The sequence below is a fragment of the Heterodontus francisci genome, chromosome 25 (genome assembly GCF_036365525.1).
Source record: "Heterodontus francisci isolate sHetFra1 chromosome 25, sHetFra1.hap1, whole genome shotgun sequence".
NCBI classification, from domain to species: domain Eukaryota; kingdom Metazoa; phylum Chordata; class Chondrichthyes; order Heterodontiformes; family Heterodontidae; genus Heterodontus; species Heterodontus francisci.
In genome coordinates, this window is record NC_090395.1 from 17,629,978 (window position 1) to 17,642,270 (window position 12,293).

General features: G+C 45.8%; 1 protein-coding gene across 2 annotated transcripts in view; it reads left to right on the plus strand.

The window, feature by feature from the left end:
* Positions 1 to 4,264, plus strand: part of LOC137383768 (DNA damage-regulated autophagy modulator protein 2-like) — a 162,978-nt gene extending 158,714 nt beyond the window's left edge. For both annotated transcript variants that reach the window (XM_068056937.1, XM_068056938.1), the window contains one exon: positions 707 to 4,264. In XM_068056937.1, coding sequence (XP_067913038.1) covers positions 707 to 817 — 111 coding nt within the window. In that variant the 3' untranslated portion in view covers positions 818 to 4,264. The remainder of the gene's footprint in view (positions 1 to 706) is intronic.
* The last annotated feature ends 8,029 nt before the right edge of the window (positions 4,265 to 12,293 follow it).

Consider the following 12,293-nt stretch of genomic DNA (forward strand, 5'->3'; position numbering starts at 1 on the left):
CACAAACCGCAAAGAGAGGAATTTTGATAGTTTAATAAGGAGAAACTGTTTTCACTGGCAGGAAGACCAGGAACCAGAGGACACTAATTTCAAAGAATTGGCAAAAGAACCAGAGGGAAGCTGAGGAAAATCTTTCTGTGCAGTGAGTTTCTGTGATGCCTGAAGCAGATTCAGTAATAACTTTCTAAAGGGAATTGGAGAAATACCTCAAGGGGAAACATTTACAGGGCTATGGGGAGAGAGCAGGGGGAGTGGGACTCATTTCAAAGAGTCCACACAGGCATGGTGGGCCGAATGGCCTCCTGTGCTGTATCATTCTGATTCTACTCCATGAATGACCTGTTAGTCTGATTTTTTTTTTTAGCAATGTTGGTTAACTGAGGGATAAATATTGGCCAGGACACTGGGGAGAACTCCGTGCTCCTCCTGAAGTGGTGGGCACAGGATCTTTAACTCACACCTGAGAGGGGAGACACTACCTTGGTTTAATGTCTCATCCAAACAGAGGCACCTCCCACAGTGCAGCACTTCCCTTGGCTGTGCCCTGAAATGTCAGTCCGGCAACATGCTCAAGTCCAAAGGAAGCAATAACTGTAGGCTGGTAATGGGTTAAAAAATAAACACTCTAGCTGCAGGCTTTGAAATCTGCCACGTGTTGCCATGGATACACCGTCTAATCCCCTCTACCTTTCTCACCTTTGAACAGAAGATCACCCTGCACATAGAAGTGGATTTGCACAACGAGACTCTATATGACAGACTCCAGGGGCACACACACTTCGGAGAGCAGAGTCCGCTCCTGGCGGGGAGCCTGTGACCTGTGAACACAGCACCAACCCCTCTCTGAGACCACGAGCTTTCTTCTAAAGCAGCCTGAAGTGCCCAGCCTCCACCTCTCAATGGTGGGGCTGTTTTAACTCGATTTTTTAAAACTAATTTCTATGTCACAAATGGACTGATTCTATGAATGGATCTTTACTTCTAATTTTTAAGATATTAATTAAAGACATATTACAGTTTAATCATGAATAAAATGTAGTGATTATTTGATGTTTCCAACAACGTTCTTGGAGAGGCCTTTGCCACTTGCTGTCTTCAGGTGACTAGGCTGCATCCCATGATGCTTTGCAGCAAAGGACACTACCTTTGGGCTAAACACAATGGCCTCACCAACCCTGATTGACCAGAATTAAAGCACAAGAGCAAAGGATTGCCCAAAATATGTTTAGGGTTTAAGGGGACACGAGTCAGTAATTCTACAGAGAGACACTTGGAGAAGCCTGCAGGGAGAATCTGCCTGGTTGGTTGGTAACATATGTCTGGACTGGGTTCTCTCATCAGCTTTCATACCCTGAGGTACTTGTGTGTTGGCTGCTGGTTCTTGGTTTATGACGGTTGTTTGAATCTGGATTGACGGCGTGAAGGAGGAACAGAATTTATCAACACAAATCCTAAAGTGGCCTCGTCATCTTCGGCTGCATCGAGACCAGCAGCTTCAGGCCATGCTAGTTACCATGGAGATGCAGTCCAGTCCTCCAAGACGAATACTGTCAGTCTTGATATTCTAATAGTCTGAGTTTGATTATTGTCATTGTACATTAAAAATTAATTCGCTAAGTGAGAGTCGGACCTGGGTTCAAATCCAGCCTGTGATGATGTGAAATTCTCCTCTCCTGCTGACTCTATGAAATGAGTTAGGCCTCAGTCTTGACCACAACACAAAATACTTCCCATGTGCACAAAATTGATTGACTAACCAAGAGTGGGCTTGGGGTAGCTAGTGTGGGACACTGGTCCTGAGATAAGAGGTAGAGTTACATATATGAGGCTGTATAGAGGGAGATTTACTCTGTATCTAATGTGTGTTGTTCATATCCTGGGAGTGTTTGATGGGACGGTGTAGAGGGAGCTTTACTCTGTATCTAACCCATATTGGTGTGAGGCCAGTGAGGATAGGGTGAGTCGGGCACAAATGGCCAAAATAGAACAAGGTCAAAGGTTTCTGACTGGAAAAATCCCCATCTTTACTACTGACACCAAAAGCTCTGAAGGCAGAATGTGGGGTAGATGCTGGCACCTGCTTACAAGATTCAGTCAGTGCTATGGCTGTGGGGTAGACAGTAAGGCAGAACACTGCAAGCTTTGAGCTCATTCCTTTAGCATGTCAAACTGACTCGCTGCTATGTTAGTTGTTGGCTGGAAGCTCAGGGAGTGTTCTAGTTGACACATGGTTGATGGGAAAGCAGGTTTTATTGGGAATTATCCAATATTTAAAACATACAAACTGTAACTTGCCTGTGTGTCAGGGAACAAGCTGTAAACCAAGCTGCCTGTCCCATTAAACACTGACACTTGGCTAGACAGTCCTGGGACAATCGGCTGGGCCCCGACGAGGTGGGTGGGGGTCGAATAGGAGGGTGGGGGGAGGTGCTTCAGCAGGGGTGTCTTTTGCCACGGGAGGGGCCCTCAGTTGGTCACAGAGTGCCCAATCAGGAGGTTCCCCCCACCCCAACCTGCAAAGAGGCTGCCAGGTTTTACCGGGCGGCCTCCCCAGGTGGCGAAGTGCCCATCCACTGCTGGTAAAACATTAGTGGCAGTGGGAGGAGGCCCTTAAGTGGTAATTAATTGGCCACTTAAGGGCCTCAATTGGCCTGGGGCGTGTGGGCTGTTTTCAACCTTCCCCACTGCTCGTAAAATAGCAGCGAGGGCGGGTAGGTGACAGGAATGCACCCCCCCTCCCCCACACCGCCTCCCACTTGATTTTAATGCCCCCCCCACCCTGCCCCCACCTCCAGTCCGCTCCCCCGGTGGTCGTAAGATTCTGGCCTCAATCTCTTTCAAACTCTTAATTTCTCTCTCACATTCAATCTCAATTTCATATTCATTCTCATTTGCTAACACTCAATCTCACACTCATCCTGTCTCTCTGACATTCTCAATTTATCTCTCTCATTCAATTTCAATCTCTCACTCACTCTCCATCTCCGTCATTCTGAATCTCTTACGCTCACTCTCAATCTGTCACTCGCTCGTAATCTCTTTCAATCTCTCACTTCGAAAATCTATCATGCATGCTCTCTCAATCTCTCAAACGCTCCATCTCTCACACACATTCACGCCCAGACGTGCTATGCCCATCACCTTATTGATCACTTTTACACCTAAAAATCGGAGCTGCATCTTTTCAACTTGTGAATGAAGACAGAGAGAGAGAGAGAGAGGGGGAGGGAACGGGGAAGCACTCTAGCTTCATTACTTTACCTCCCTCAGGAGTTAGGGGATCATGTACATGGAATGTGGGGGGAGATTAATTGGGGAATAGGTGGGTACAGTTAAGTGATGGGGGTGAGTGTACATGGACTGAGAGAGGAGTAGATATTTGATGGATTAAATCGTGTTTTGTTTTGAGCTATTTACTAACTGGGTGCAGCAGAAGTAATTAAACTGTTAATGTCAAACATTAACCTAACAACAGAACGTAAAGTTAGCAGCTCCCATCTGTGCTGCAGGTAATTATAAATCACAGGAAATGCCTTTCAATCACTCTGTATTTGTGTGATCACTGCAATGTTACCTGCAGTCTGAGAGAGAGAGAGAGATTTCATCAGCTTTATATCGGAAAGGAATGGAATTCTCCAGCACCTTTCACCAACTCAAGGCTCCCCAAAATGCTTCACAGTCAAGAAATACTTTTGAAATTTAGTTACCGTTGTAATGTAGGAAATGTGGCATCCAATGTGTGCACAGCAAGATCCCACAAGCAGCATAATGACCAGATAATCTAAATGTTGGTCAGAACGTCCCTGCTCTTCTTTGAATAGTGGCTGTGGGATCTTTTATGCCCATCTGAGAGGGCAGACGAGGTCCCAGTTTAATGTCTCATCCAAAAGACAGCATCTCTGACAGTGAAGCACTCCCTCAGTACTGGAGTGTCTACCTGGATTTTTGTGCTTGAGTCACTGGAGTGGGTATTGAACCCACAACCTCTGCCTTCGAGGTGAGAGGGCTACCAATGTCTAATGCCTCAGTCAAATTGTGGGGCCCACTTGAAATTATCTTTCTGTACAAGCTCAGGGAGCCAGTTGCATTGCTCCAAGGTTGAGAGGGTTGGGTGTTCTGTAACCATGCAACAAATACTGAACTGTGTCTGCGGCCAAAGTTCTCTCAAATTGCTTTCTGTTTGATCAGGTTAATGTGTAACCAGGATATGCTTTTAACTGAATGAGACTTCCTCAGTTCACAAATAAACCATTTTTACTTGGAACCAACTGAGTCCAGGTATCTACCTAATCATGACATCTAACAGGCATGAACTATTGATAAACTCATTCTCGGGTTGTGATCTTTCTTCTTGAACTGCTGTGGATCATCTGGTGTAGGTACACCCACAGTGCTGTTAGGAAGGGAGTTCCAGGATTTTGACCCAGTGACAGTGAAGGAACGGTGATATAGTTCCAAGTCAGGATGGTGTGTGACTTGGAGGGAAACTTGCAGGTGGTGGTGTTCCCATGCATCTGCTGCCCCTGTCCTTCTAGTTGGTAGAGGTCATGGGTTTGGAAGGTGCTGCCTAAGGATCCTTGGTGAGTTGCTGCAGTGCCTCTTGTAGGTGGTACACACTGCTGCCACTGTGCTTCAGTGGTGGAGGAAGTGAAAGTTTATACCTGATTCTAATCTCTACCATTCTCATCTGAATTCACTTGGAAAGAGTCAGAGTCATTTACAGCACAGGAGGTGGTGATTTGGTCCGTGGAGTCCGTGCCGGCTCTCCACGGAGCTAAAGGAAAGTGTAACTTGTTTAGAGGAGCCAAGCAGTTCTGAGATGACGTGATCAACAGCTGCCATTGATCATTGAGTAAGATCAGTTTTCACCCACTCATGCCACAGGAACAACCCCCTCCCCTCAGAGATAGAATAAGTCCCTATTGAATATTCTGTACCAATGGTGTGAGTGCACTCCTCCGTGTCAATTAGAATCCCTCCCCAATGGCTTTGTCTAATGTAATACCAGGTGAGACAGACGAGGAAGGGTCTTTCACAACGTCACGTTCTGCTCTCTGCTGAGTTAGCCAATCTCAGCTAGTGTGAGAAATTGGGATCAGTTTCAGGGTTCATTCAATCCTGGGATTCAGTCAATCGTGGGGTGCAGTCTCAAGTATCAGTCAGTCTCAGGGTTCAATCAGGGCACAGAGGTTGCAAAAATATATAGGCAGGTTAAGTGAGTGGGCAAAAATGTGGCAGATAGAGTATAATATGGGGAAGTGTGAGGTTACTTACTTTGGTAGTAAGAATTGAAACTTCTAAATATCGTTGTTCAGAGAGACTTGGGTGTACGTATTCAAGGAACAGAGAAAGTTAGCATACAGGTATAGAAAGCAATTAGGAAGGCAAATGGCATGTTGGCCTTGTAGGAAGGGGATTGGAGTACAAGATGGCATGCTAATGAAGGGAACTGGGGAAATATAAAATGAACAGGAGGAGTTATGAAATAAAAGTTAACTGTTGAACTGAATCGCATGAAAATGGACACATTTGTGTCACAGACAAAATGAAGTAGAGGTCAGGTGACCCCTCCCTTACTGTCAATAAACACGTGTCTGTAAAAAATGAAACACATTATCCATATCTAAATTAGCTTTGGGGAAAACACATTGAAATGTAAAACAGCCCATTCCATGCAAACAACTCCTACCTTATGGAATGGAGCTAACAAAGACTGTTATAGACAGACTGACTCCGCAGGCAAGACTAAAATAATAGGTGTGAAGTAGCACCTATTCATCAGAATGGACCACGTTCAGGCAGCATCATGGAACAATTGTTCCCATATCTTGGAACATTGTATGAATCACCCCAGGAGAGAAAGCCCTTAGTCATCTGATTGACACCCCAACCTGACAAGTTTCTGCCTTAAAAGGTATCTCTCTCTCTCTCTCGAGAGAGAGAGAGAGAACAGCTGTGAGATACTTCTAGCGAAGCAGGAGCCCTGATGACAATACTTTTCACTACTGCAGCAGAGAGATTGCAAGGTGACTTTGGAACTCCCCCACCTGCGAAAGTGAGCCAGAATCTCCCACTATCGACTTTGGATTGAGGCCTAACCACAAGAAGCCTGCAACACTTCATCCTTTTAAAAACTAAGAACTTCCAGGTCTGCACCATTGAAAGATTTCCTCCTGAAAAGCTTCTAAGGGTTTTCTTAAAACAAAAAACTCTTTTACCACAATTGGACTCTAACTACATACTACTACTTTATCTTTTCTTGTGGGTGCGAAAGCCTGAGTGGGTGAGGTCACAAAGATTTTTCGGTTATTGTGTAAAATAAATATTTATCTTTTTAACCCAGGAGAAAACCTGTCGTTTGTCTATTTATTTGACCCTTAAAACACTCAGAGAATAAAGCACTATTTTTAAAACACTATCTGTTGTCAGTTGAGAGGTAAAAAGTGGAAGTCCCCCACACCATTTCCCACCTGTCTGTAATAAAGAATTAGGAATTCTTGCTACAATTGTACAGGGCTTTGCTGAGATCACACCTGGAGTACTGTTTTGGTCTCCATATCTAAGGAAGGGTATACTTGCCTGGGAGGTGGTACAATGAAGGTTCACTAGATTGGTCCTATGATGAAAAGGATTGTCCTATGATGAGAAGCTGTGTAAACTGGGCCTTTACTCTCTGGACTTTAGAAGAACAAGAGGCGATTGACAAGGTAGACACTGGTAGTTTGTTTCTTCTGGTTGGGGAATCTAAAACACATGTGCTATGTAGGAACTCCAGGAAGTTTCTTGTGTCCTAGCTAACCATACATGCAGGAAGTGTTGTCAGTTGCAGCAGCTTGAGCTCGAGGTTTCGGAGCTTGAGCAGCAGCTGGCGTCGTTGAGGTGCATCCGTGAGGTTGAGAGCTTCGCGAATAGCATGTTTATAGATGTGGTCACCCTGCAGATTAAGAGCATGCAGGCAGAGAGGGAATGGGTGACCCCCCAGACAGTCAAGAAAAAACAGGCAGGTAGTGCAGGAGACCCCTGACTTCATCACACTTTCCAACTGGTATTCAGTTCTGAATACTGAGGAAAATTATGGTTCATCTGGGAAGTGCAGCCAAGGCCATGGCACCGGGGTGCCTCAGCTGTACAAGGGGGTACAAGACAGACTGGAAGAGTGATAGGAGATTCAGTAGTCAGGGGAACAGAAAGGTGTTTCTGTGGCCGCAGGTGTGAATCCAGGATGGTATGTTGCCTCCCCGGTGCCAGGGTTAAGGATGTCACTGAATGGCTGCAGAGCATCCTGAAAATGGGGGGGGGGGGGGGGGGGAATGACCAACCAGTAGTCGTGATCCACATTGATACCAACGACCTAGGTAGGAAGAGAGATGGGGTCCTGTAGAAAGTTTAGTGAGCTAGTTAAGAAACTAGCAAGTAGGATCTCGAAAGTAGTAACCTCTGGATCACTCCCAATACCACGTGTGAGTATAGAAATAGGAGGATAGTGCACATGAATTCACAGCTGTAAAGATGGTGCATGATGGAGGGCTTTAAATTCCTGGAACACTGGGATTAGTTCTGGAGAAGGTGGGACCTGTTCAGTCTGGATGAGTTGCAGCTGAACAAAGCTGGGACAAATTCCCTTGCAGGAAGATTTGTTAGGGCTATTGGGGAGGGTTTAAACTAATTTGATGGGTGTGGGAACCAGGAGAAAATACAAGAGAGGAACACCAAAGTGCACAGGGAATTGAAAGAGACAGATAGCACTAGAGTAGGAAATAGCAAAGAATTAAGTGGGGTCAGAGCGAGAGTGTTAGTACTAGAGAAGGGAGTAGCTCTGTATTAGGTGGGATTGGACTGAGGAGGACTACAAAGAATGCAAAGACAGGATTACAATCTTTTCTTCTTTGGCCTCCTTGTCTCGGGAGACAATGGGTAAGCACCTAGAGGTGGTCAGTGGTGTGTGGAGCAGCGCCTGGAGTGGCTATAAAGGCCAATACTAGAGTGACAGACTCTTCCACAGGTGCTGCAGATAAAATTGGTTGTCCGGGCTGTTACACAGTTCACTCTCTGCTTGCACTTCTGTCTTTTTTCCTGCCAACTACTAAGTCTCTTTAATTCGCCACTCTTTAGCCCCACCTTTATGGCTGTCTGCCAGCTCTGGCGATCACTGGCAACTGACGTCCACGACTTGTGATCAATGTCACAGGACTTCATGTCACGTTTGCAGACGTCTTTAAAGCGGAGACATGGACGGCCGGTGGGTCTGAAAACAGTGATGAGCTCGCTGTACAATGTGTCCTTGGGGATCCTGCCATCTTCCATGCGGCTCACATGGCCAAGCCATCTCAAGAGCCGCTGGCTCAGTAGGGTGTATATGGGATGTTGGCCGCATCGAGGACTACTGAGTTGGAGATATGGTCCTGCCACCTGATGCCAAGGATTCTTCAGAGGCAGCGAACTTTGGAATGAGTTGAGACGTCGCTCTTGGCTGACATACGTTGTCCAGGCCTCGCTGCCGTAGAGCAAGGTACTGAGGACACAGGCTTGAAACACTCGGACTTTTGTGTACCGTGTCAGTGCGCCATTTTCCCACACCCTCTTGGCCAGTCTGGACACAGCAGTGGAAGCCTTTCCCATGCGCTTGTTGATTTCTGCATCTAGAGACAGGTTACTGGTGATAGTTGAGCCTAGGTAGGTGAACTCTTGAACCACTTCCAGAGCGTGGTCGCCAATATTGATGGATGGAGCATTTCTGACGTCCTGTCCCATGATGTTCGTTTTCATGAGGCTGATGGTTAGGCCAAATCTGTGGCAGGCAGCCTCAATCCTGTCGATGAGTCTCTGCAGACACTCTTCAGTGTGAGATGTTAAAGCAGCATCGTCAGCAAAGAGGAGTTCCCTGATGAGGACCTTCCGTACTTTGGTCTTCGCTCTTAGATGGGCAAGGTTGAAAAACCTGCCATCTGATCTTGTGTGGAGGAAAATTCCTTCTTCTGAAGACTTGAACGCATGTGAGAGCAGCAGGGAGAAGAAAATCCCAAACAGTGTGGGTGCGAGAACACAGCCCTGTTTCACGCCACTCAGGAAAGGAAAGGGGTCTGATGAGGCACCGCTATGCTGAATTGTGCCTTTCATATTGTCATGGAATGAGGTGATGATACTTAGTAGCTTTGGTGGACATCCGATCTTTTCTAGTAGTCTGAAGAAACCACGTCTGCTGACGAGTTCAAAGGCTTTGGTGAGATCAATGAAAGCAACGTAGAGGGGCATCTGTTGTTTGTGGCATTTCTCCTGTAGCTGGCGAAGGGAGAACAGCATGTCAATGGTGGATCTCTCTACTCGAAAGCCACACAGTGCCTCAGGGTAGACACGCTCAGCCAGCTTCTGGAGCCTGTTTAAAATGACTCGAGCGAAGACTTTCCTCACTATGCTGAGCAGGGAGATTCCACGGTAGTTGTTGCAGTCACCTTTGTCACCCTTGTTCTTATAGAGGGTGATGATATTGGCATCGCGCATGTCCTGTGGTACTGCTCCCTCGTCCCAGCACAGGTAAAGCAGTTCGGAGAGTGCTGAAAGTATAGCAGGCTTGGCACTCTTGATTATTTCAGGGGTAATGCCGTCCTTTCCAGGGGCTTTTCCACTGGCTAGAGAATCAATGGGATCACTGTGTTCCAATTTTGTTGGCTGTTCGTCCAGCTCATCCATGACTGGCAGAGACTGGGCTGCATTGAGGGCAGTCTCAGTGACAACATTTTCCCTGGAGTACAGTTCTAGGTAGTGCTCCACCCAGCAGTCCATTTGCTAATGTTGGTCAGTGATTGTGTTCCCTGATTTAGATTTGAGGGGGGCAATCTTCTTGATGGTTGGCCCAAAAGCTCTCTTAATGCCATCATACATTCCTCTGACAATGCATGTGTGTAAATGCACAAAGTGTGGTGGATAAGGTTGGTGAGCTGCAAGCACAAAGAGCACTATGGGAATATGATGTAGTGGCAATAACGGAAATGTGGCTTAAAAATGGCGAGGACTGGGTGGTTAATATCCAAGGATATAAAGTGTTCAGAAAAGATAGAGAAGGGAAAAAGTGAGATTGGGTGGCAGTCCTGATTAGGGAAGACATTGCAGTGCTGGAAAGGAAGGACAGAATCCAATTGGTTAGAGTTGAGGAGCAAAAAGAGTATGATCACACTGCTAGGGGTAATAGGTCTCCAAATAGTGAGAGAGATGGAGAAAATCTTCAGGGAAATCAGAGAGATATGCAAGAACTATGGTGTGGTGATATTGGGAGACTTTAATTACCCAAATAGCGATTGGGATAATTTTAGAGTAAAGGGTATGGAGGGGGTGGAATATCTAAAGTGTGTTCAGACATACTTCCTTGATCAGTATGTTCTCAAACCAAGTAGAAAAAAAACATTGCTGGATCTGGTGCTGGGAAATAAGGTGGGCCAAGTGTCTGTGGGGGAGCACTTGGGTAAGAGTGATCAATGTATCATAAGGTTTAGACTAGTAATGCAGGCAAGCAAGGAACAAAATAACATAGAAAGTCTAGATTGGAAGAGAGCTAATTTCAATGAGATGAAAAGGGATCTAGCCAGGGTACAATGGAACCAAAGACTGACAGAAAGTGCTGTATCAGAACAATGGGTTATCTTTGAGGAAGAGCTGCTTCAGGTACAGGCTAGGAACATTCCAACAAAGGTGAAAGGTAGGAGAACCAAGAACACGGCTCCTTGGTTAATGAGGGAGTTAGAGATGATGATGATGAAATTTTAAAAAATGAGGGTGTATGATGTATGTCAGGTGAACTTATCAAGTGAGAATGAAGCCATATACAAAAAGTTGAAAGGGGAGTGTCATGGTCCTGTCGCTTTTTTTCGGAATACGCAGCTTGCCTTTAAGGCTTGTAAGGGATCAGTATTGCTTTAAGAACCAGCAAGCCTTAGGAGTGAGAGGAAGATGCATTTTCGATGCTTTAGAAACAGCCATTTGGAGACTGCGATTCAAAGGTGCATTCTCGATACCATGGAATCAGCCACTGGGAGTGAGCCTGATGCTATACATTTGTTTCAATTTAGTTTGAACTGGCTTTCAGTAAGACAGTTTGTTCTAACAGAGACACGGGCACAGAGGACAGCTGATGTTAGCACCTGAAAAAAGAGCTCTCTGCCATTTAAACTGAAGGAATAAGATTTTAGTCTGTTTATTATTATCTCTCAAAATTCTAAAAAAAAAAGTCAAGCCAAAACAGAGATCTCTGGTAATTTAAATGGAAGCCCTCGAGGAATATAAAGACAGTAGGAAGGAACTTAAGCAAGGAGTCAGGAGGGCTAAAAGGGGTCATGAGAAGTCATTGGCAAACAGGATTAAGGAGAATCCCAAGCCTTTTTATACGTATATAAAGAGCAAGAGGGTAACCAGGGAAAGGGTTGGCCCACTCAAGGACAGAGGAGGGAATCTATGTGTGGAGCCAGAGGAAATGGGCGAGGTACTAAATGAGTACTTTGCATCAGTATTCACCAAAGAGAAGGACTTGGTGAATGATGAGTCTAGGGAAGGGAGTGTAGATAGTCTGGGTCATGTTATCAAAAAGGAGGAGGTGTTGGGCGTCTTGCAAAGCATTAAGATTAGATTAGATTTTTTTAGATTAGAGATACAGCACTGAAACAGGCCCTTCGGCCCACCGAGTCTGTGCCAAACATCAGCCACCCATTTATACTAATCCTACACTAATCCCATATTCCTACCAAACATCCCCACCTGTTCCTATATTTCCCTACCACCTACCTATACTAGTGACAATTTATAATGGCCAATTTACCTATCAACCTGCAAGTCTTTTGGCTTGTGGGAGGAAACCGGAGCACCCGGAGAAAACCCACGCAGACACAGGGAGAACTTGCAAACTCCACACAGGCAGTACCAGGAATCGAACCCGGGTCCCTGGAGCTGTGAGGCTGCGGTGCTAACCACTGTGCCACTGTGCCTGATGCCAGGGCCTGATGGGATCTACCCCAGAATACTGAGGGAGGCAAGGGAAGAAATTGCTGGGGCCTTGACAGAAATCTTTGTATCCTCATTGGCTACAGGTGAGGTCCCAGAGGACTGGAGAATAGCCAATGTTGTTCCTTTGTTTAAGAATGGTAGCAAGGATAATCCAGGAAATGATAGGCCGGTGAGCCTTACGTCAGTGGTAGGGAAATTATTAGAGAGGATTCTTCGGGACAGGATTTACTCCCATTTGGAAGCAAATGAACTTATTAGCAAGAGGCAGCATGGTTTTGTGAAGGGGAGGTCGTGTCTCACTGACT